Source organism: Cherax quadricarinatus, chromosome 9 (assembly GCF_038502225.1).
Source record: "Cherax quadricarinatus isolate ZL_2023a chromosome 9, ASM3850222v1, whole genome shotgun sequence".
Taxonomy (NCBI): domain Eukaryota; kingdom Metazoa; phylum Arthropoda; class Malacostraca; order Decapoda; family Parastacidae; genus Cherax; species Cherax quadricarinatus.
Genome location: NC_091300.1, coordinates 16,704,264 through 16,730,518, shown reverse-complemented (window position 1 = coordinate 16,730,518; position 26,255 = coordinate 16,704,264). Strand labels below are relative to the sequence as shown.

Genomic DNA, 26,255 nt, shown 5'->3' with positions numbered 1-26,255 from the left:
GGATTACAGTGGACCCCCGAGTTTTGGCAGCCTCGACTTTTGCGAAATTCGACCTTCGGCGAGTTTTTTTTTTGGAAAAATTTGGCCTCGAGTTTCGTGAAAATACTCGTGTTTTGGCGACCGTCCGGTACCCGTCCACCCGTCACCGCGCACATAAAGCCAGTCTCCCACGCCATTCACGCTCAGTGTGCCATTGTTTACCAACACGTGACCATCACCCTGCGGGTTCATGCATTACATTTCATAATAATCCATTGTTTTTTGTGCTTGCAACTGCTAAATAAGTCATCATGGACCCAAGGAAAGCTAGTGCAAGCCCTTTGGTAAATAAAGTGAGTGACGGGGATGTGGAAGAGTTGGTGGAGGACCACAGGGAAGAGCTAACCACTGACGAACTTCAAGAGCTTCAACTGGAACAGCATCACACCACAGCCGAGGAACTTGCTTCAGAGGAGGAGGAAGAGGGAGTTGATGAGGTGCCTTCTTCAGTGATTAAGGACATATGTGGAATGTGGAATGAGTTGCAAAGTTTTGTTGAAAAGTATCACCCTGACCAAGCTGAAACAAGCTGTATCTGCAACATGTACAATGACAGTTTTGTGTCCCACTTCAGGGAAATCTTAAAGAAACACCAGAAAAAGACCTCTCTGGATAGACATTTTGTGCGCCAGGGGTCCAGTGACTCTCAAGTTGTTCCCATTGGCATTAAAAGAAGAAGGGAAGTAACCCCAGATAAGGACTTGCTACCTAAAGTCCTAATGGAAGGAGATTCTCCTTCCAAACAACAGTGTACACCTTCCTCTTATCCCCTCCTCCCATCTTCCATCCACACACAAGTCTTCAGTAAAGGTAAGTGTAATGTTATTATTATTTATTTTAAATGCATGTACTTGATTTCTGATTGTTTTCATCAGGTAAATCTTTATTTAATTTGAAAAAAAAAAAAAAAAAATTATTTTAATATTTTTGGGTGTCTGGAACGGATTAATTTATTTCCACTATTTCTTATGGGGAAAATGGTTTCGAGTTTCGTGAATTTTGAGTTTCGTGAATTTCGACCTTCGGCGGGCTCTCTGGAACGGATTAATCATGAAACTTGGGGGGTCCACTGTATACAGTGGTATCAACACTATTATATGGATGCGAAGCATGGTTTTGAACACTGCAGTGAAGAGGAGGCTAGAGGCGGTGGAGATTTCATGTCAGAGGGTAATATATGTGGTGTCAATATTATGCAGAGAATTTGTAGTTTGGAGATTAGAAGGTGTGAGGTTGCTAAGAGTATTATCCAGAGAGCTGAGAAGTTATTGAGGTGGTTTGGAAATTTAGAGAGGATGGAGCAAAACAGAATGACTTGGAGGGTGAATAAATCTGAAGCGAAAGAAAGGAAGGGTAGGGGTTATCTTTAGGAAAGGTTGGAGGGAGTGGGTAAAGGAGGAGTGGACGCAATTGTTTTTTATGACACGATGAGCTGTTGCAGTGTGAGCAAGTTAACATTTATTAAGGAAAAAAGGGAAACCAATTAGCTGGACTTGAGTCTTGGAGGTAGGAGGTACAGTGCTTACACACTAAAGGACGGGTGGGGGATAATGCAGTTTGGAGGGGCATCTGAGCTCTCATGCTGATGCACCTCTGGCAAGACACTGATGGAACAAGTGATGGTGAAAATGTTCTCTTCTTTTTTGGGTCACCTGCCTTGGTGGGAGACAGCTAGTGTGTTTAAAGTTTTTTGCAAACTGCCCTACCAAGATTATTAGTAGGACACATCTAAAATGCAAACTACTGTCTTACCTTCTTTCTTTGCCATTCCACTGCTTGAAACGTAATTTGTTGGTAGCTTCAATGTCATCACTGTACCATAATTCCTTGCTAAGAGGTGGCCTCATATAGGGATTTTCACCTTCTCCCGATATCACCAGAACCTGAAATTAAGCATTGAGTATTCTACAGCCGTTTCCAAAATGCATATAGCAATCTCATACATAGTATATTTCACACACAAATCACACTGAAAAAAAAAAGGACTTAAAATATTTGGAAAGATTCTAAAAAATAAATTTAATCAAATTATATATTACACTGTAAATTTTACAACTCATCTCACTCACACAAAACTTAGTACATATATCATGCTTCCAATTGCACCAATGTGCAGAGATAATTTTTCGTGGTAAAGTGTTGTTTCATAGCTAACCTTGGCCTTAGCATCCTTGGCTTTAATGGCTCTGAAAGCAGCAACAGAAGAGGTACCAGCACCAATAATTAAGTAAGGAACGTGTTCAGGAATGTCAGATACCTTCCCTGTCGAAAGAAACTATACTGATAAACAAGACAAGACTTACTATATAGATAAGGATAAAAAAAGCAGGAAATTATTTTATTTAACCTGGAATAGGAGATACGCTAAATACAAATTTTAAGCACATTAATGAGATTTTTTATAATTGCTAAATCACTGCACTAAATAAAAAGAACTTTATAATATTGAAGAAGGGATTATTAATGCAGAAAAGTATTTTATTTAAGGATGAGATGGTAATGTAAAATTATCAAGAGGATGACTATTATATAAATGTAACTGTTAAGAGTCACACAGACAACATTAGCCAATTCTAAAAATGCTTCACAGTATATGGACAGAAACATGTTAAAGTAAATTGTCTACTACTTATGTAAAACACAAATTAGTATAGGCAGCTGTCACACGATGCCTGTATTTAACCCTTTCATGGTTACACCCCTGCCCCTTTTCCGCCATAAGAAAATCTCTACAGAATTTTTCAATAATTGATAAACTCTAATATTTTTAATTGTGTTATCCTTGGTTATGATCATGATGTCACAGTTGTATGCCTATACATTTTTTTTATAAACACATTGGCCATTTCCCACCAGGGTAGGGTGGCCCGAAAAAGAAAAACGTTCACCATCATTCACTCCATCACTGTCTTGCCAGAGGCGCACTTACACTACAGTTATAAAAGTACAACATTAACACCCCTCCTTCAGTGTGCAGGCGTTGTATGTCTCATCTCCAGGACTCAAGTCCAGCCTGCCGGTTTCCCTGAATCCCTCCCTAAATATTACCCTGCTCATACTCCAACAGCTGTAACTATGTAAATTCTTTATATGAACTTTTTTCTTGTAAACACATCGGCCATCTCCAACTGAGGTAACGTGGGAGATGCCAAACTACAATGCAGGCACTGTACAGCCTACCTCCAGGACTCGAGTCTGGCTAACTGGTTTCTCTAATCCCTTCATAAATGTTACCTTGATCACAGTTCAACAGCACATCAAGTCATAAAAACTATCTGACTCCATTCATTCCTATCTAACATGCTTACACATGCCTGCTGGATTTTAAAAGCTATGATTCCTTATTACAGTTTTTGTGATACATCTGCACTGATGACTAAGCTAGATAATATACTGTAAGCAGCATCAATAAGGCTTAAATTTTATTCTCATCAAATGTCACTTAAATATGAAAACAAGATAAGAAATGTTGCGCAACTGCTTTCGATTATCGACACCTTGTGGTTTTACAGAAAATAACTTTATGGTTGCCAATGTTTTGAAAATTCTCATAATGCACAGGTGTCTAATTTATCCATTTATCTACATTCTTGTCAGACACAGCAACATCTTGGAATCTTGATACAGGGAATTCTACACTTGTCTAATCTATACGTATGACCCACTTCCACCTGTGGATTTGGCCAAGGTGACACCACTCACGACTGCTTCACCTCACCTGTCTACGGTATATGAGCAGTCCTTTCATACATATGATGTATTATTTTCAAGATTGGTGGATTGATCACGTCAACTCCAGGCTGAGGGAATGATTACCTCAAACTCCTTCTGACTTTCCACCATTCAACTTTGTACTGGACTGATCTGTGTAGTGAAATGTTTCCACAATAAAGATACCCAAGTGTTGCAAGTGTCTCGTTTATCAACTTGTCGGTTCTCTGAACCCTTTATCTACATGCTCACTGAAGTGTTTTCTGCTGACGTACCTTTCATGCATCATTAAATCTTTCAACAAACTGGCCATATCCCACAGAGGCAAGGTGACCCAAAAACAAAAATGAAAGTTTCTCTTTTTAAAAATGCAAAACAAAAACATGAAGCAGTGATTTTTTTGCAGCTGCAATGAGGCTAAGAAAAGTTAAAAGAACCAATACAATACTTTTGGAATTGAATTTTTAATGGTTTACTAAGATCGTGGTCCATTTGTTAGATACGTATATACAGTGGTACCTCGGGATATGAACTTATTTTGTTCCAGAAGGCTGTTCAAGTGCTGATACCAAACAAATTTGTTGCCCTAAGGAATAATGTAAATTAGATTAATCTGTTTCAGACCCCCAAAAATACACTTACAAAAGCACTTACATAAATATACTTACATAATTGTTCGCATTTTGTGCTGTTCGTATCCCGAGGTACCACTGTACTTCCTAGCTGTTATACCATTTGACCTCATTTGCAAAATCTGTGTAAACCACATCTACATTTCTTTTTCCTCCAACACTTCTGGTTTTGTCAGTGGTATAACTGTCGGTGTGGGTCCTTTATCGTTAAGCATATAAACATACTCCCATTGTAGTCTTCTTTGATTTACTAGTTATAAAGAGGTATAAACAGAGCGCTAGGTCCTACCACTTTTTAGTACACCATTGAAGGTCTTCAAGATGCAAAGTTGGTGCTACATGGTGCTAAAGTATACCTGGAATATACCTAGAGGGTGTGCTGCAGCCTGGTCCATGACCAAACCTCCATGTGCCAAAGTAAAATAATATTTTGCATTTCCTTATACAGTGGACCCCCGGTTAACGATTTTAATCCGTGCAAGAGGGATAATTGTTATGCGAAATAATCGTTATGTGAATGAATTTTCCCCATAAGAAATAATGGAAATAAAATTAATCCGTGCAAGACGCCCAAAAGTATGAAAAAAATTTTTTTTTACCACATGAAATGTTAATTTTAATACACACAAACTGAAAAAGGCATGCACAATTACATGACACTTACTTTTATTGAAGATCTGGTGATGATTGATGGGATGGGAGGAGGGGAGAGCATTATCTTCTTACTGTTTAGAAGGGGAATCCCCTTCCATTAGGACTTGAGGTAGTAAGTCCTTTTCTGGGGTTACTTCCCTTCTTTTTTTAATGCCACTAGGGCCAGCTTCAGAGTCACTGGACTTCTTTCGCACAAGATATCTGTCCATAGTGGCCTGTACCTCTCGTTCCTTTATGACTTGCCTAAAGTGTTTCACAACATTGTCAGTGTAATAATCACCAGCACGGCTTGCAATAGCTGTGTGAGGGTGATTTTCATCCATGAAGGTTTGCACTTCAAGCCACTTTGCACAGATTTCCTTTATCTTTGTAGTAGGCAACTTCTTCAATTTCTCTCTCCCCTCCTCTGAACCAGTTTCCCCAGGTCTGGCCTCTTGCTCTTGAAGTTGATCTATCAGCTCATCAGTGGTTAGTTCTTCATTGTCCTCCTCCACCAACTCTTCCACATCCTCCCCACTAACCTCCAACCCCAAGGACTTTCCCAATGCCACAATGGATTCCTCAACTGGCACAGGATTCTCAGGGTTAGCCTCAAACCCTTCAAAATCCCTTTTGTCTACACATTCTGGCCACAGTTTCTTCCAAGCAGAGTTCAAGGTCCTCTTAGTCACTTCCTCCCAAGCCTTACCTATAAGGTTTACACAATTGAGGATATTAAAGTGATCTCTCCAAAACTCTCTTAGAGTCAGTTGAGTTTCTGAGGTCATTACAAAGCACCTTTCAAACAGAGCTTTTGTGTACAGTTTCTTGAAGTTGGAAATAACCTGCTGGTCCATGGGCTGCAGGAGAGGAGTGGTATTAGGAGGCAAAAACTTCACCTTAATGAAGCTCATGTCCCCATAAAGTCGCTCTGCCACGTCTGTAGGATGACCAGGGGCATTGTCTAACACCAGGAGGCACTTAAGTTCTAATTTCTTTTCAGTTAGGTAATTTTTCACATTGGGGGCAAATGCATGGTGTAACCAGTTATAGAAAAATTCCCTAGTGACCCATGCCTTACTGTTTGCCCTCCACAGCACACACAAATTATCCTTGAGGACATTCTTTTGCCTGAACGCTCTGGGAGTTTCAGAGTGATACACTAATAAAGGCTTCACTTTGCAATCACCAGTAGCATTGGCACACATGAGAAGAGTAAGCCTGTCTTTCATAGGCTTATGTCCTGGGAGTGCCTTTTCCTCCTGAGTAATGTAGGTCCTGCTTGGCATTTTCTTCCAGAACAGGCCTGTTTCATCACAATTAAACACTTGTTCAGGTTTCAGTCCTTCAGTTTCTATGTACTCCTTGAATTCCTGCACATATTTTTCAGCCGCTTTGTGGTCCGAACTGGCAGCCTCACCATGCCTTATCACACTATGGATGCCACTACGCTTCTTAAATCTCTCAAACCAACCTTTGCTGGCCTTAAATTCACTCACATCATCACTAGTTGCAGGCATTTTTTTAATTAAATCCTCATGCAACTTCCTAGCCTTTTCACATATGATCGCTTGAGAGATGCTATCTCCTGCTAGCTGTTTTTCATTTATCCACACCAATAAGAGTCTCTCAACATCTTCCATCACTTGCGATCTTTGTTTCGAAAACACAGTTGAACCTTTGGCAAGAACAGCTTCCTTGATTGTCTTTCTGGTGCCCACAATAGTAGCGATGGTTGATTGGGGTTTCTTGTACAGCTTGACTAGGTCGGCTATACGCACTCCACTTTCATACTTATCAATTATCTCTTTCTTCATTTCTATAGTAATTCTTACCCTTTGAGGTGTAGGGTTGGCACTAGAAGCTTTCTTGGGGCCCATGGTCACTTATTTTCCAGAAACAGCACCGAAAATACTGTAATAATACGAAATATTCCGAGTGTATGCTTGGATGTTACCGCGGAGGCTGGCTGGTAAACAATGGGACGGGCGGCACATGTGAGGCTGGCTGAGGGCACATTGGACGCGTCTCGGACGAAAATCGGTGAGCGGGTTTTTAATCGGTATGCGCGGCAAAAATTTTGCGATAAAAGTAATCGGTATGCGGAAAAATCGCTATGTGATGCCATCGTTATGCGGGGGTCCACTGTACAGTGGACCCCCAGTTAATGATATTTTTTCATTCCAGAAGTATGTTCAGGTGCCAGTACTGACCGAATTTGTTCCCATAAGGAATACTGTGAAGTAGATTAGTCCATTTCAGACCCCCAAACATACACGTACAAACGCACTTACATAAATACACTTACATAATTGGTCGCATTGGGAGGTGATCGTTAAGCGGGGGTCCACTGTATATACAACATTCCAAAATTCAAGCTCTGGTGCTAAGTGAATGATCATGTAATTTTTTCTTTATAAAGTGTACAGTGGAACCTCGGTACTCGAACAATTCGGTGATGGAACACTTTGTTCGGTAAACAAATTGCTCGGTAGTTGACCAAACAAACATGACCTGCCAGAATTTGGCTGTAAACTATTATGCGTTTCTTCACAATTTTTTTCATATTATGTATTTGTATAAATAAGTCACCATGGGCCCTAAGAGGGTTACTGATAACAGCAAACCAAAAAGAAAATTGACTGCAAAAAATCTGTTCTGTACTCGAACAGCGTTCTGGAACCAAGCCGAGGTTCCACTGCATTAGATTTGTACTAATATCAGACAATTCCTAGCGGGGTTGGAGTTTATGAAAATTCAATCTGGGTTGTCCTCTAACACATTTGTACTGTTCTTAGATTTTACTCATTTTTATGTGCTGTAATTATCATTCAATGTATGGTGTGTACCTCCTGTAAGTAGAGGATTTAATAGCCGAATTTTTTAAATATGATTTTTACAGGTTTGAAAAGATTTGGGGATTTAACTAATTTTCAAATTGACCTTTTTTGTTCTTTATTAGTTGAATTTAACGAAAATCCCTCACAACAAATATTAATTTGGGTTGCAGCTTATCATATGGTATTAATTTGTTTGTGTACAGTGGAACCTTAGTTTTTGTGACTAACCCTTAAACTGTCCAAACGTAGATCTATGTTCACGTGTGTTGTGCTCCGACCTTGATTTTCCCCATTTGAAAGCATATAAAAAAAAACCGTAGATCTACGTTCAGAGCCCCCTGCACGTGGATGTAGATCTATGTTTGGACAGTTTAAGGGTTAATTCATTCCAGAAAGTCTGACAAACACCGAAATGTACAAAAACCGAGGCAATATTTCCCATAAGAAATAATGTAAATCCAATTAATCTGTTCCAGACACCCAAAAATATTAACAACAAAATACATTTTATAGAGAGTAACTATAGTTTTACGTACATAAAACAATGAGAAATAAATATAAATGACTAATGAAATGGATAAATGAACATTTAACATCACTTTTACCTTTGCTAAAGACTCTTGATGGCGTATGGAAGACGGTGAGGAGGGGAGAGGGAGGAGAGGTTGTTTGGAAGGGTTATCCCCTTCCATAAGGACTTCAGGTATCAAGGCCCTATCCAGGGTTACTTCCGTTCTTTGTCTTTTACTGGCACTAGGACCAGCTTGAGTCACTATACCCCTGTCGCACAAAAAATCTGTTCAGAGGTCCGTTTCTGGTGTCTCTAAGATATGCCTAAAATGGGACAAGGCATTGTCATTCAACATTCAACATAGGGTGATATTTCTCCACAAAACTTTGCAACTCACTCCACTTTGCACACATGTCCTTAATCACTGAAGAAGGCACATTCTCCCCTCACTCTTCCTCCTCCTCTGACGCAATTTCCTCAGCTGCGATCTGTTGCTGTTCCAGTTGAAGGTGTTGCAGCTCTTCAGTGGTAAGGTAAGGTCTTCCCTGTGGTCGTCCACCAACTCTTCCACATTCTGACCACTCACATCCAACCCCCATGGACTTCCCCAAAGACGCAACAGATTCCACAACAGGCATAGGGTTGTCAGGGTCAGCCTCAAACCCTTCAAAATCCTTGTCCTGGACACATTCTGGCCACAATTTCTCCAGGCAAAGTTAGTCATCCTGGAAGTCACTTCCTGCCAAGCCTTATGTATAAGGCTTATGCAATTGAGGATACTGAAGTGATTCTTCCAGAACTCTCTTACAGTCAATTCAGTGTCCGAGGTCACTTCGAAGCACCTTTTAAACACTGCTTTGGTGTAGAGTTTTTTGAAGTTTGAAATGACCTGCTGGTCCATGGGCTAGATGAGAGGAGTGGTATTAGGGGGCAAGAACTTCACTGTGAAAAAACTAAACTCCTCCAACAACTGGTCTTCTAAGTCTGGAGGATGAGCAGGAGCATTGTCCATTACCAGGAGGCACTCGAGTGGCAACTGATTTTCCAGGAGGTATTTCTTCACACCCGGCCAAACACTTTACTGACCCACTCAATGAAAATTTGCCTCGTGACCCATGCCTTATTGTTAAACTTCCACATCACACACAATTTACTCTTGATGACACTGTTTTTCTTGAACACTCTGAGAATTTCAGAGTAATACACCAGTAAAGGCTTCACTTTGAAATCCCCACTAGCATTACCACAGAACAAAAGTGTTAGCCTATCCATCATAGGTTATGTCCTGGCAGTGCCTTTTCCTCCTGCGTGATGTAGGTCCTCTTTGGCATTTCTTCCAAAAGAGGCCTGTTTTGTTACAAATGAAGACTTGCTGGGGGTGGAATCCTTCAGCCTCTACATACTCCTTGAATTCATCAACAATTTCTTCGGCTACACGTTTGTTTGAATTTGCAGCCTCGCCAAACCTTAACACACTGTGTATGCCAGATCGCTTCTTGAATCTGTTGAACCAGCCTCTGCTGGCCTTAAATTCATGAACAGCAGCACTCGTTCCAGGCATTTTCTTTACAAGATCCGCATGCAACTGCCTTGCCTTTTCGCAAATTATCGACTCCAAAGCACTATCTCTCGCTAACTGTTTTTCGTTGATCCACACCAACAACAACTTTTCAACATCTTCGATTGTTTGCGATCTGTTTCATTAGCATATTTATCCCTTTAGCAACACCAGCTTCCTTGATTTCTTTTTTCTTTGCCAGGATGGAACTAATCATTGATGCGGATTTCCCTTACAACCTGGTGAGACCAGCCACCCATATGCCACTATCATACTTAGCTACGACTTCTTTTTTGAATTCTATAGTGTTTTTTACCTTCTTTATCAAAGGGCTGGCACTCGGAACTTTCTTTGGCCCCATGGCGGCTTATTTAGTAGTCACACTCAATAAACAAGCACAAAAAAACAATAGATTATTACGAAATGTTTCAGCTGAACATGCAGGGTGATGCCCACTCAATGATAAACAAAGGCAGACTGAATCACTTAGCACTTGAGTGGCTGAGTGACGCGGGTGGGCAGGCAGATGCGATTGGTATGGACCATCATCAACTCTACGAAAACCGAGGTGATGTACAAAAACTGGAACAAAATTTCGACGGAAAAAGTTGTCGAAGAGTACAGGAGGGCCCTGCATTTCTCGCTCCATCTTCTTTTGGCAGTTATAAATTAAGCAACTGTTCATTATGTTCAGGGCTTTCCTTCGCAACAGTTGTGTAAGGGAAGGATGACCGGCGCCATATTTTAAGGTAAGTATTATTTGTACTGTGTGTTTATTTTACTTGTGTATCTTTTTTTATGCCTAACTGTATTGACCCCTTAATACAGTGGACCACCACCTTACGATATTAATCCGTTCCTGAGAGCTCATCATAAGCCGAAATTATCGTAAGGCGAATTAATTTTCGCCATAAGAAATAATGGAAATCAAATTAATCCGTGCAAGACACCCCAAAGTATGAAAAAAAAAAAAAATTTTACATGAAATATTAATTTTAATACACACAAACTGAAGAAGATATGCACAGTTACTACTCTACTAAGAATAGAATACATGACACTTACCTTTATTGAAGATCTGGTGATGATTGATGGGATGGGAGGAGGGGTGTGTGTGTGGAAGTTATTGTTTAGAAGGGGAATCCCTTTCCATTAGGACTTGAGGTATTAAGTCCTTTTCCGGGGTTACTTCCGTTCTTCTTTTAATGCCACTAGGACCACCTTGACAGGATGGATAATGAGAACCTTCAAAACTAGGGAGGCCAAGCCCATGATGACACTCTTCAGGTCACTTGTTCTATCTAGGCTGGAATATTGCTGCACTCTAACAGCACCTTTCAAGGCAGGTGAAATTGCCGACCTAGAAAATGTACAGAGAACTTTCACGGCGCGCATAACGGAGATAAAACACCTCAATTACTGGGAGCGCTTGAGGTTTCTAAACCTGTATTCCCTGGAACGCAGGAGGGAGAGATACATGATTATATACACCTGGAAAATCCTAGAGGGACTAGTACCGAACTTGCACACGAAAATCACTCACTACGAAAGCAAAAGACTTGGCAGACGATGCACCATCCCCCCAATGAAAAGCAGGGGTGTCACTAGCACGTTAAGAGACCATACAATAAGTGTCAGGGGCCCGAGACTGTTCAACTGCCTCCCAGCACACATAAGGGGGATTACCAACAGACCCCTGGCAGTCTTCAAGCAGGCACTGGACAAGCACCTAAAGTCAGTTCCTGATCAGCCGGGCTGTGGCTCGTACGTTGGTTTGCGTGCAGCCAGCAGCAACAGCCTGGTTGATCAGGCGCTGATCCACCAGGCGGCCTGGTCACAGACCGGGCCGCGGGGGCGTTGACCCCCGAAACTCTCTCCAGATAAAGAGTCACTGGGCCTCTGTCGCACAACAAATCTGTCCACAGAGGTCTGTACCTCCCATTCCTTTAACCCTTTGACTGTCGCAGGCCCCTTTCTGAAACTGTCATTCTATGTCGCAAAATTTTTAAAAAAAAAAAAAAAAAAAAAAAAAAAAAAAAAAAAAAAAAAAAAAAAAAACTTATGAAATGCTAGAGAACCTTTTCCTGATGGTAATGACACCAAAAGTTCGAAAGTTGGTCAAAAACACTACCGCAAAGTTAGCAGTCCCGGCGACATATATGTATCGGCGATTTCGCCGACTTTGAGCCCTGTTTTTAGCCAAATCCGTTGTTCCAGTTGACCAAACTCATAGCTATTTCTTTAGAACTCCATTTTATCTATCAGTTGAGTACAAGAAACCACCCATTTACCGATTTGAACTACCCAATAAAGTGGTCAAAAATTGGCAATTTGGCCAATTTCACGCAAATCAAAAAAGATGCCAATTTCAAAATAGGGTCCAGAATAAACAAGGTAGACATTCTTGGCACTAAAGTAACATATCCTCTGTTCATTAGTCACATCATAGGCCCCTCGTATATTACTATTGCTTTCTATTTTGATTTTTTATTCATACAAAAAAATACAAAATTTACTGGTATGCAGACTACTGCATTATTTTAAAAATGGTATAAATAATATCAGTGCACTAGTGAAAGAATATTAGACTCCCCAGTTGACGTGTATTGGACGTGTGGTGTGATTTGCTTACTCCTGAACATTGGTAAAAATCGAACATTTCCGCTACTTTGAGCTCAGTTTCAAGGTTGTTTTCATCGTGAAAGTAATGAAAACCATCTCCATTTCTTTAATATGTTTTCCATTTTATCACCTAAGACCATGAAAACGAGAATACAACGATAAATACTATAAGAAAATACACCTCAAAGTCGGCGTTTTAATCCAAAAAAAATGGTCAGTGTTTTTTTTTCTCATTACGCACTGTGTGCTGCAGGACTCTTTTTATGTGGTGCACACTGACCACACAGGCCCATTCTCTCACATGTGGGCCTACCAGGTTTCTCCTGCTTGATTTGAAGCCGCTAGAATTTATGAGTATATATACGTCAGAAACAGTGGCGCGTAAGACGTATTTATATGGCGTAAACAGTCAAAGGGTTAAAATTTGCCTAAAATGGGCCACAACACTGTCTTTGTATTAGTCACCAGCACAGCTTGCAATAGCTGTGTTAGGGTGATCATCCATAAAGGTTTGCACTTCAACCCACTTTGCACACATTTCCTTAATCTTTGAAGTAGGAACAATGGATTCCACAACTGGCATAGGCTTCTCAGGGTTAGCCCCAAACCCTTCAAAATCTTTCTTAATTTCCATACTAATTCTCACCCTTTTTACCACAGGGTTGGCACTATAAGCTTTTTTGGGGCCCATGGTGACTTATTTTGCAGTTACAAGCACAAAAAACACTGGGATAAGGTGAAATGTACCAAATGTATGCGTGGACGCGATTGCACTGGCTGGCTTGTAAACACTGGCACCCACGGGGCAGCTGAGGCCACATGTGGGACACGTCCTGGATGAATCACGTAAGGTGAGTCAAAACTTTTGCGTTCAGATGCTTCGTATGGCGGATTTAACGTAAGGCGATGCGTTTGTAAGGCGGGGGGGTCCACTGTATATGATAGTGTAAATAAGTTATCAGGCATTTTAGATGCATTCGGTATTGAAAAGCTATTCTCCTACTTGTCGGCAATTTTCGCCTATTGGCAGGGAACCTAACAGTCGCAAAAGCAAGGCCCTCCTGTACACACAAATTTAGATTGTTTTATAGTTCTCTGGTATGTACCTTTTGATCTGGTGTGTTTCCAGGATGCTTTTAAGAAATGTCTAACACCCACTGTTATACACTGAAATTTTTTTATTAATGAATCTAAAGTTGTCCCTTCACACATGCTTCCACATCATTGTTATTTTGATGCATAAAACCACAACCATGCTTTAATATCACCAAGTAGTATTCAAGTCAACACAGCAAAATCTAAGGACCAATAAGACAGGAAAATACTTTTTTATGCCATGCTGTTTATTTAAAACTTATAACTTTGGTACTACCCGAAGTCTACCTGGAGGGTATTCCGGGGATCAACACTCCCGTGACCCAGTCCATGACCAGGTCTCCTGGGAATGTTTATAGCCTTAATATATAGGCCATGCTCCATTGTATGAGCAATAGCTGCATGTGTTAGTATTTTAAGCATTTATGCTCTTTAAAACTACAAGAGCAGGCAGTTAATATAAAACATGAATTGTCCAACCTTCAAGCTTACTTGACTCTACTGTGAGATTCCCAGTAACTATTTCAAATCCCATAGGAGCAGGTGTTACAGATGTTGGTTCTGCTCTGACATCTGTCTTAAGAATGCATTCCTGCTCAGCTACAGAAGTCTCAACCAATAGCTCTGGTTCAGCTACAGGAGCCTGAACCACAAGCTCTGGTTCAGCTACAGGAGTTTCGATCAAAAGCTTTGGTTCAGCTACAGGAGTTTCGATCAAAAGCTTTGGTTCAACTACAGAAGTCTCAACCAGAAGCTTTGGCTCAGCTACTGAATGCTCTACCAAAGTCTCAGATTCAGTTATACAAAGGTCAGCTGTCTTGACAAGTTCAGCCTCAACTGAGTTTGGTGGCTCTTCAACCACAGGTTCTACCAACACAGTCCCATTACCAATCACATACGAAGACTGTTCCTGAGTCTGTTGTGGTATTGACTGTTTCTCTAACAGCATCGGGACTGTCTCTGATAACACTGAAGGTTCCTCTTCAGGACTATTTTCGGGTACTGGCAAGATGATTTTGACAATGTGAACACTGAATATCTAAAAGAATTTTATGGAATGAGATAACTATAATTCTAACCTAAAGTAGTAAAAAACTATGAGTATGTTAGCCTCTAATTTATTGGCAAGTTTTCAGTATCTTTTATATTCAAATTTCCAGGTTAATGTCTACAAATGTCAGGCATTATTGTAATCTAAATTATGAATAATATAGTAGCATGACTATGGAGATTAGGAAAAAATCTTAGTCTATATACTACAACTAAAATTTATGGCAAATATCCTAAAGCCAATTAATGCACACACATCTTCACCACTAAAATTAATTTGTTATTTAAAGAATATTACAATTTGACTAGTCACATTATCAAAACCTGTAAACATTAATACCTATAGTACTATACACAATTCTGTATTCTTTTTAAATAATTTACAAATACAATATTAACAAGCACTACAGTATGTATTTTCCATGCCATAGTTCTTAAGACTATATTATTAAATGCTATTAGTCTCGAATATTACTACTTTTTTTAGCACTGAGCATTTTCCATCAAGGCAGGGCCACTCACAGAAGAAAAATCACATTCACCATTAATCATTTCCTAGCTATCTTTCCAGAAAAGCACTGACAACACAATTCTAATGATCCACCAAAATGCATCATCATCAATCATCCTTCAAAACGCTGACACAATACAGTATATTTGGCTAACCAGTTTCCTTGAATCTCTTCATAAATGCTTCTTTGCTTACACTTCAATCAGCATGTATCCAACATTCTAGCATTAACTTCTTTTACCACCCCATCTATACAAATACGTATAAAAACCCTTTACAGCTTTTAACTTACCATCTGTTCAGTACCATTGCCAGTGTCTCCACATTCCCTTGTCAACCAATCGTATGAATTTTTAAAATCCACAAATTCAACACGCAGCACCTTATACTTCAGTGTTGCTCTAAATATTGCACAAATTTGAACACACGATTCACAAATCTGCTTATCCTCCTAATCTTCTTGCATCTGCAATTCTACTTTCTCTTTTCCCATCAACTCTTGATAATTTTACTGTACTCTTCACCTGGCATGCTCAATTTCAAGACTTGCTAGTAATATTTGCACTCTCTTCTACTTTCTTTTTGTTCCTTATACAAAGAAACTATGCATGCTCTCTGTCAATCTTAGTGTACTTTCTCAGCTTTCATACAAAGTTAAGCAAATGATCAACCACAGTGCTCCAAAACTACGTCCCCTCCTGCTTTTGGCATCTCAGGTCATAATCTCGTTTGTTTCTGCTGTTTTAATCCCTTCCCAACCTGCTCAGTCCCATCTATTTCTACATTCACCTGTAGCTTCTGCCTCCTAATAAAGCCAATGAAATCTTTGTCTCCCTTCCATCCAGATTTAACAACATGAAATACTCTCTAAAATACCTCTACTTCCCAATCTAATATCTCACCACTTTTATTTCAAACTACAAAAACCAACGATACATTGTAATGACTTGCCCATTCTTTCATTTGCTCAGCCTTTTCATTCCCTCACATTTTTTTCCTTGTATTATTTTTATATTGCAAAACCCTTTCATTTTCTAACTTCTCTTCTTTACTACTCATGTCTCAACATTCCTGAATCATCCTCCTCCTCAAACCTCTCTCTTTTAAAGTGCAGGCATTGTACTTCCCACCTCCAGGACTCAAGTCTGGCTAACCAGTTTCTTTGAACCCCTTCACAAAATATTACCCTGCTCACACTAACAGCTCATCAGGTCCCAAAAGCCATTCGTCTCCATTCACTCCTATCTAACACACTCACACTTGCCTGCTCCAACTCCTCCTCCCCTCCACTACAGATTTATACACCCTCCGAGTCAACCTATTTTGCTCCATCCTCTCTGTATGACCAAACCATCTCATAAGTTCTTCTTTAACTTTTATCCACCATTATATGGTTTAGCAAACTGCTTTCATTGCACAATTAATCTTACCTCGTATATTTATTCTTTTCTTAAAAGATGCACTATATTCTCTATCATTAAAAAATATTTAAAATACAATTCATTTCAATTTTCCCAAATATCTTTTTTCCTTGGTATATTAACCCTTTCACTGTCGGGATCCCCAAAATTAAGTGCTGACACTGACAAGATTTTTTGAAGACAGTGACACCAAAAATATGAAATTTCATGTAAAGTTTACAGAATTACGCAGGCACAAAGTTGGTGGTCTGGGCATTATTTACATGCCAGGAATTTTGTCCAATTTAACCCTTTCAGGGTCCCCAGGCCCTCTCCGAGACTTGTTCTCAGGACCCCCAAATTAAAAAAAAAAAAAAAAAAAATTCTTGTGAAAAGATAGATAATCTTTTCCCGATCATAATGACACCAAAAGTATGAAATTTGATGGAAAACTTACGGAATTATGCTCTCGCGAAGTTAGCGGTCTCGACGATGTTTATGCATCGGTGATTTTGCCCACTTTGAGCCCTATTTTCGGCCAATTCCAGTGTACTAGTCGACAGAAGTCATAACTATTTTGCTAGAACTTCATTTTTTCTATAGAATGAGTACAAGAAACCACCCATTTACTGATTTCAACTATCCAATAAAGTGGTCAGAATTTAGCAATTTTGCCAATTTTACACAAATTTCAAGATGCCAATTTCCAAATAGGGTCCAGAATAAACAAGAAAGACATTCTTGGCAATAAAATAACAAGTTCTCTGTTCATTAGTCACATCCCCAGGCCCCTCTTATATTTCTTTGGCTTTCCACTTTGAATTTTTATTCTTACAAAAAATAGAAGATTTACTGTTATGCAGACTACTGCATTAGTGTAGAAATGGTATAAATAATATCAATGCACTTGTGAAAGAATACTACACTCACCAGTTGATGTGTATTGGACGCTTGGCATGATTTGTTTACTTTTGAACTTTGGTAAAAATCGAACATTTCTGCTACTCTGAGCTCAATTTCAAGGTACTTTTCATTGTAAAACCAGTCAAAATCATCTCAATTTCTGTAATATTTCTTCCATTCTATAAAATGAAACCAGGAAAACTAGAATACAACAATAAATACCATATGAAAATACAGTGCAGTCGCTGTTTTAATCCAAAAACACGGCCAAAGTTTTTTTTTTTCTCATTACGCACTGTGTGCTGCAGGATTTTTTTTATACTGAGCACACTGACCACATAGACCCATTCTTTCATATGTAGGCCTAACAGCTTTCTCTCACTAGATTTGAGGGCACTAGAATTTAGGCGTAATAGTACGTCAAAAACCCTGGGGCGTAAGCCGTACTAGTTCGGCTGAAACCCTGAAAGGGTTGAGTCCCATTTTAAGAAAATTTCATTGCTCAATTTTACAAAATTCATAGCTAAACTTCTAGTATGCCTTCCATTTTACGAATGAGCACAAGAAACTGCCCATTCAATTATCAGAACTATCCTATAAAGTGCAGAGGTAAGCAAGTTGGCCAATTTTACACAAAATTCAACAAATTCCAATTTAAAAGCAGATTCCAAAATAAACACTGTATGCTTTCCTAGTAAAGCAATCCATCGTCAGCTCATTAACCCTTTGACTGTCGCGGCCGTATATATACGTCTTACGTCCTGGTGTCGCAAAATTTAAAAAAAAAAAAAAAAAATATTTTTTCTTATGAAATGATAGAGAATCTTTTCCCGATTGTAATGACACCAAAAAAAAACGAAATTTGATGGAAAACTGACGGAATTATGCTCTTGCGAAGTTAGCGACCTCGGCGCCGTTTACAAATCGGCGATTTCGCCCGCTTTGAGCCCTACTTTTGGCTAATTCCATTGTTCCAGTCGCCCAAACTCATAGCTATTTCTTTAGAACTCCATTTTTTCTATCGATTGAGTACAAGAAACTGCCCATTTACCGATTTCAACTACCTAATAATGTGGTCAGAAATTTGCAATTTGGCCAATTTCACGAAAACTAAAAAATATGACAATTTCAAAATAAGGTCCAGAATGAACAATGCAGACATTCCTGGCTCTAAAATAACATTTTCTTTGCTCATCAGTCGTGTTTCCAGGCCCCTCTGATATTACTCTTGCTTTCTATTTTGAATTTTTATTCAAACAAAAAATTGAAGACTTACTATTATGCAGACTACTGCAATACTGTAATAATTGTATAAATAACATCAACCCATTCATGACTGCATATTAGAATGGCTAGTTGGACATTTACTGGAAAATGGCATCATTTGCTTACTTTTGAACATTGGCAAAAATCAAACATTTCCCCTGCTTTGAGCTCCATTTCTAGGTTCTTTTTATAGTAAAATCAATCAAAATCATCTCTATTTCTATAATATGTCTTCCATTCTATCAAATGAGACCAAGAAAACGAGAATACAACCATAAATACTATACGAAAATAGACCACAAAGTCGGCATTTTAATTAAAAAAAAAACGGTCGGAGTTTTTTTTTTCTCATTATGCACTGTGTGCTCCAGGATTTTTTTTATATGGTGCACACTGACCACACAGACCCATTCTCTCACATGTAGGCCTACCAGCTTTCTCCTGCTTGATTTGAAGCCGCTAGAATTTATGAGTATATATACGTCAAACATGGTACCTCGTAAGACGTATATATACGGCCGCGACAGTCAAAGGGTTAACGACATCCCTAAGCTTCTCCTATATTACAGTCGCCCTCTAATTTGAATCCATCATCACACACACAAAAGAAAAAAAAAAAGAAAAACAAAGCTGTACTGTATTTCTCGAGTAATAATACATAACCAGGAATGATTGGTCATGGTTTAGGGAGCCCCAAAAATTATAACAGACCTAATAAAACCCTATAAAATAAACCAAGAAGTATTGGAGAGGGCCTTATCCTTATTCAGGTAACAAAAAAAAAATGTCCAAGATCAAATATTTCCATTATTTTGAGCCCAGTTCAAGCTTCTTTTGGGCCTAAAACCAACCAAAATCACCCATTTCAGTAGCATGTCTTCCACTCAATCAAGTGACACCTAACAGCTATTTAAACCATAAAAAAACATCCTGAACATTGCCTCAAAGTTGCTTTTTTAAACCAAACATAAGGTCTGAGGTTTGCCTTCCCCATCAAGCACTGCATGGGGCAGGATTTTCTTTTATACTGTGCATGTTCACTGCATATCTGTGGGTGCTGTGTTTAAAATGTAGATCAAGAACGTAGATCTACACAAGTGACAGCAAAGGGGTTAAATTTTCCTATTATATTCTTTACAAGAGTACCTCACTTTAGCAAAAAGATATCCCAAATCAATTCTTTTACTTGGTTCAAAATCCAATAAATATTCACTTATTACTGCCAAGATAATCTTGTTCTTTCATTTATCTATTCGTTTACACACACATTCATTTATTCTCTTTCATTTCTGGGTGTATAGTAATTATAACCCACTTTTACTACAAACCACACTTTTTTTTTTTCCAAAATTACTGAGTTATAATAACTTCTACTCCATTGGCTAACTTTTTCAGATACACCTCGCTGAATTCATGTTACTTCTCTCCATTCACATACTCAGATTGTTGATCTTTTTTAAAAATATTTTTCAACACATCAGCAGTCTCCTGTCAAGGCAGGGTGACCTAAAGAAGGAAACACATTCATTGTCATTTATTCAATTTCTGTCTTGCCAGATATATGATGTCACAATTCAGTGTAACCTTTGACTAACATCCCCACCTCTCACAGTTTGGGGTTACCAAAAGCAGAATTAGGAGGCCAAGGAGGGGTTACTGAGGTGATTTGGGCATTTAGAGAGGGTGGAGCAGCACAGGATTAAAATGGTACAGTATATACATATATGGGGTGGAAGAAAGGATGGGTAGGGGTCATCGCAAGAAGGGTTGGAGAGGGTTAAACGAGGTTCTGAGTGCTAGGAGCTTAAACATCCACCAGACCTGTGTGAGCATATTAGGTCAGAGTTGAGACTAAGTGGTATTGATGAACTGATAAGCTGTTGGAGTGTAAGTTAACATCTATGAAAGATTTCTGGGAAACCAGTTAGCTGGACTTTTGAGTTCCAGAGGTAGGAAATGCAGTGCCTGCAATCTAAGGAAAGGGTTTAGGATGCTGCAGTTTGCAGGCTCCTCTGAATTCAGATGATCCTACAGACTGCAGCCACTATGGATGTTAAAAAAAAAAAAAGCATTTTTCCCTTTCATGTACAGTTACCTTTGAAAGGTATACAACTCTACTTACTATGTAGTTACTGAAACTGGCTTCATTTCTAGCCAATTTGATGCTGTCATGGGCCAAGGATGAACCCACCAGGAAAGGACAGAAAAGTATTTTAGGGAAGGAGAGTAAAGATATTTACAGTAACTTTTATTGTTCCACACTACACTATCAAGCACTGGAACTGGTTCAATCCGATGACAATGAAACAGTGAATGTGTGAGAGTAACATTATTCATGTGTAACAAGAATGTCAATCTCAAAACACTTGTTTGTCAACAGTGTAAAATATGGTTTAACAGTACCAAAACCACGTACAGTGGACCCTCCGTTTTCGTCTATCTCCGTTATTGCCGTTTTCGGTTTTGGCCGACTTTTTTCATTGAATTTTTGGTTCTGTTTTCGTAGATTACCTCTGTTTTCGCTGCTCATACAAAACCTGTCCAGTGCCCAGTGCGCAGACAAAGCTGCCTCCCACACCATTCTCAGCCAGTGTAGCGTTGTTTCTCGGTGAGTGAACATATCCTGCCAGGTCACATGAAACATTTCGTAATAATCCACTGCTTTTGCCACTTGCTTATTGTGTGTGACTGCTAAATAAGCGACCATGGCCCCAAAGAAAGCTCCTAGTGCCAGTGCTTTAGTAAAGAAAGTGAGGAACACCACAGAACTGAAAAAAGAAATCCTAAGAAAGTAAGATAGTGGCATACGCATTGCTGAACTCGGCAGGATGTCGCCATCAACAATCAGCTCCAATGTGGCAGAGAGAGAAAAGAAATCATGGAAGCTGATGGTGCAAAAGGGGTGAATGCAATAACCAAACAGAGATCCCAAACAATTGAAGAAGTGGAGAAATTGTTGTTGGTGTAGATCAGAGAGAGAGAGCTAGCAGGAGATAGTGTTGTGCAGTCTATAATTTGTGAAAAGGCAAGGCAGTTGCATGACGATCTCAAAGAAACTGCCTGAAACAAGTGCTGATGTAGGTGAATTTAAGGCCAGCAAAGGCTGGTTTGAAAAATTCAAGAAGCAAAGTGGCATACACAGTGTTGTAAGGCACGGTGAGGGTGCCAGTTCAGACAAGCAAGCGGCTGAAAAATTCGTGCGGAAATTCAAATGTTATGTAGAGGCCGAAAAATTCCAACCCCAACAAGTGTTCATTTGTGATGAAACAGGCCTATTTTGGAAGAAAATGTCTAAGAGGACCTACATTATGCAGGAGGAAAAGGCACTCCCAGGATACAAACCTATGTAAGACAGGCTAACTCTCTTGTTGTGTGGTAATGCTAGTGGGGATTTCAAAGTGAAGCCTTTACTGGTGCATCATTCTGAAAATCCCAGTGTGTTCAAGAAAAACAGTGTTGTCAAGAGTAAACTGTGTGTGATGTGGAAGGCTAACAGTGGGGCATGGGTCACAAGGGAAATTTTCCTGGAATGGTTCAATGAAGTGTTTGGCCCAAGTGTGAAGAAATACTTCCTGGATAATAAATTGCCACTCCAGTGCCTCCTGTTAATGGACAACACTTCTGCTCATCCTCCAGACTTGGAAGACCAATTGTCTAAGGAATTCACTTTTGTAACATGGACCAGCAGATCATTGCAAACTTCAAAAAACTGTACACTAAAGCAATGTTTCAAACGTACTCTGACATAACCTTGGACCCTAAGAGAGTTCTGGAAGACTCATTTCAATATCTTCCACTGCATAGGCCTTATAGATAAGGCTTGGCAGGGAGTGACTTCCAGGATGATGAACTCTCTTTGGGAAAAACTGTGGCCAGATTGTGTCCAAAAGAAGTGTTTGAGGCTGACCCTGTCAACCCTACACCTGTCGTGCAATCAATTGTGGCATTGGGGAATTCCATGGGGTTGGACGCGAGTGGCCAGGATGTGGAAGAGTTAGTGGAGGACCACAATGAAGAGCTTCATCTGCAACAGCAATAGACCACAACTAAGGAAACTGCTTCAGAGGAGGAGTAAGAGAGATGGAAGAAGGTGTCTTCTTCAAAGATTAAGGAGATCTGTGCAATGTGGACTAAAGTGCATTCATTTGTGGAGGAACATCACCCTGAGAAAGCTGTTGCAATCCATGTTGGTGACTTTTACAATGACAATGCCATGTCCCATTTTAGGCAAATCTTAGAGATGCCAGAAACAAACCTATCTAGACAGATATTTTGAGAGACAGGGGTCCAGTGACTCTCAAGCTGGTCCAAGTGGCATTAAAAAACAAAGCAGGGAAGTGACCCCAGATAAGGACTTGGTACCTAGTCTCCTTATGGTGGGGGATTTCCCTTCCAGAGAATAACCTCTCTTCCCTCTCCCCTCCTCGCTGTCTTCCTTCCAGCAACAACAGCCTTCAATAAAGGTAAGTGTCTATGTGTAATGTTCATTCTTTTGTGCTTGTAACTATCTTTAAGGTAAAAAAATTTTTTTTTTGTTGATATTGCTGGATGTCTGGAATGGATAAATTCCATTTACATTATTTCTTACAGGGAAAATGGTTTTGGTTTTGGCCAATGGCTCTGGAACGGATTAAATACGAAAACCAAGGGTCCACTGTAATTTTATTTAACCCTTTGACTGTTTCGGTCGTATACATACGTCTTACGAGCCACCGTGTTTGACGTATATATACTCAAAAATTCTAGCAGCTTCAAATAAAGCAGGAGAAACCTGGTAGGCCCACATGTGAGAGAATGGGTCTGTGTGGTCAGTGTGCACCATATAAAAAAATCCTGCAGCATGCAGTGCATGAGGAAAAAAACTGACCGTTTTTTTGGATTAAAACGCCGACTTTGTGGTGTATTTCCGTACAGCATTTATGGTTGTATTCTCGTTTTCTTGGTCTCATTTGATAGAATGAAAAACATATTATAGAAATAGAGGTGATTTTGATTGGTTTTACTATGAAAAGAAACTTGAAATGGAGCTCAAAGTAGGGGAAATGTTTGATGTTTGCAGATGTTCAAAAGCAAACAAATGATGTCATTGTCCAATAAATGTCCAACTAGCCATTCTAATATGCAGTCACGAATGGGTTGAAATTATTTATACAATTATTACAATATTGCAGTAGTCTGCACAACAGTAAATCTTCTATTTTTTGTTTGAATAAAAATTCAAAAGAGTAATATCAGAGGGCTGGACCCTATTTTGAAATTGGCATATTTTTTAATATGCATGAAATTGGCCAAATTGCAAATTTCTGACCACGTTATTGGGTAGTTGAAATTGGTAAATGGGCAGTTTCTTGTACTCAATCGATAGAACAAACGGAGTTCTAAAGAAATAGCTACGAGTTTGGTCGACTAGAACAATGGAATTAGCTGAAAATACGGCTCAAAGTGGGCAAAATCACAGATTCGTAAATATCGCCGAGGCCGCTAACTTCACGAGAGCGTAATTCCGTAAGTTTTCCATCAAATTTCATTCTTTTGGTGTCATTACCATCGGGAAAAGATTCTCTATCATTTCATAAGAAAAATTTTTTTTTTTCGAAAATTTTTTCGACACCAGAAGACGCCTCAGGATTTGAGGTTTCGACAGTCAAGGGGTTAAACAAGTGCCATGGCGAAAAAAAAAAATATTGATGTATAACCTCATACAAGAACAAAAGTACAATGAAATAAAAGTAAATGCAATTTTATCTTTATTTTGTAAGTGATGTCATGCACTCGAGGAAATATTACTAATACGCTATACATTAATATTCCTTAAATAAACATGCAAATACCTACATCAAGCTTATAAACCTTCCTAAGGAATATAAACCAGAGGGCTTATACTCCTTGGGAAATGTTACATAATTCTAATTTTATGGAACTACAATAGTTATGTAATTGCATATTATTTTCTTTACTTGACAATATAAACATTACAATACTACACATTACATTGGTGTAATAACCCTGTGACTGACTAGAATTTGTTACTGTGACTACCTTTTTAATCATCCTATTATTTCAGTGGCTAAAAGTTATACAGCTGTAGATTCACCATCTACAGTAACATGTTCAGTACATGCACACTCTGAAGACACAGGGCTGACAGCTGAAGGCTCTACAGCCACTGCCTCAACAAATGGTATCTCTGTAGTCACAGGTTTCATAACTTCAGGCTGTGTATCAACTACAATATTACAAGTCATAGCATGTATGACTGCAGATTCACCACAAGTTAAATCCGGATCAATAGACTCACCAGCAGACTCCTTAGCAGTTGAGGCAGACTTGGCATCTTCTTCACTTTTAGACACAACAGCTGAAGATTCAGTAATAGCAGCTTCTTCAACTTGTTTAGGCTTTGCAGGCACTGTTGAATTCATCATGTATAAGTCATCAAATTATAATTATATAAGTAACAATTGATTTTATAGGTAGTAGTTTGGTAGACAGCAACCACCCAGGGAGGTACTACCGTCGTGCCAAGTGAATGTAAAACAAAAGCCTGTAATTGTTTTACATGATGGTAGGATTGCTGGTGTCCATTTTTCTTTCTCATAAATATGAAAGGTTTCAGGTACGTCTTGCTACTTCTACTTACACTTAGGTCACACTACACATACATGTACAAGCATATATATATACACACCCCTCTGGGTTTTCTTCTATTTTCTTTCTAGTTCTTATTCTTGTTTATTTCCTCTTATCTCCATGGGGAAGTGGAATAGAATTCTTCCTCCGTAAGCCATGCGTGTTGTAAGAGGCGACTAAAATGCCGGGAGCAAGGGGCTAGTAATCTCTTCTCCTGTATATATTACTAAATGTAAAAGGAGAAACTTTCGTTTTTCCTTTTGGGCCACCCCGCCTCGGTAGGATATGGCCGGTGTGTTGAAAGAAGAAAGAAAGAACAACTGATTTATACAATTTTGCAATATTTCTATGAAACATGGATAAGTATTTGGAGTACAAGATTATATAAAAGTTAAATGTCTCCTTGCAGAAAAGCACTAAGTCTTTTAATGCTATGAAAGAGAATCAATGGTCAGGTCCCCAAATGAAAAAAAAAAAAAAAAAAAACTGAGAAACTAAGAGGATAAAAAAATCAGTTTTACAACCATTGCAGGAAGCTGACAAGCAAGAGGATTAGTAAAACAAGAGAATAATTGTTTTAATTAAAATTTGCCATGTACTGACATCAAATTATTGCCTATAAGACATAAGCCACATTAAACAGCTAATGCATACCATATGTAGTGAATAACAAGCTAAATAAGAGCTTGGAGAATTTCTGTAGAAAAAATATCTAGATGAAACTATAAATGCCTATCATACTCATAGAATTTAATGACTTGTTTGAAAAGTTTGCCAATTAGCCATCTACTAAGGTATCTGGAGTTTATCTGGAAAGAGTTCCGGGGGTCAACGCCCCCGCGGCCCGGTCTGTG

The 26,255-nt window shown here is 39.1% G+C and overlaps 1 protein-coding gene across 2 annotated transcripts in view; it reads right to left on the bottom strand.

The window, feature by feature from the left end:
• The window catches only part of LOC128686142 (apoptosis-inducing factor 1, mitochondrial), a 57,739-nt gene that overhangs the window by 27,042 nt on the left and 4,442 nt on the right, over window positions 1–26,255 (bottom strand). The window contains exons 4-7 of one of the 2 annotated variants that reach the window (XM_070083266.1): window positions 25,070–25,180; window positions 14,134–14,643; window positions 2,195–2,301; window positions 1,792–1,922 (exon numbers count right to left, since the gene is read on the bottom strand). In XM_070083266.1, coding sequence (XP_069939367.1) covers window positions 1,792–1,922; window positions 2,195–2,301; window positions 14,134–14,643; window positions 25,070–25,180 — 859 coding nt within the window. The remainder of the gene's footprint in view (window positions 1–1,791; window positions 1,923–2,194; window positions 2,302–14,133; window positions 14,644–25,069; window positions 25,181–26,255) is intronic. The other variant, XM_053772849.2, reaches the window with a different exon arrangement.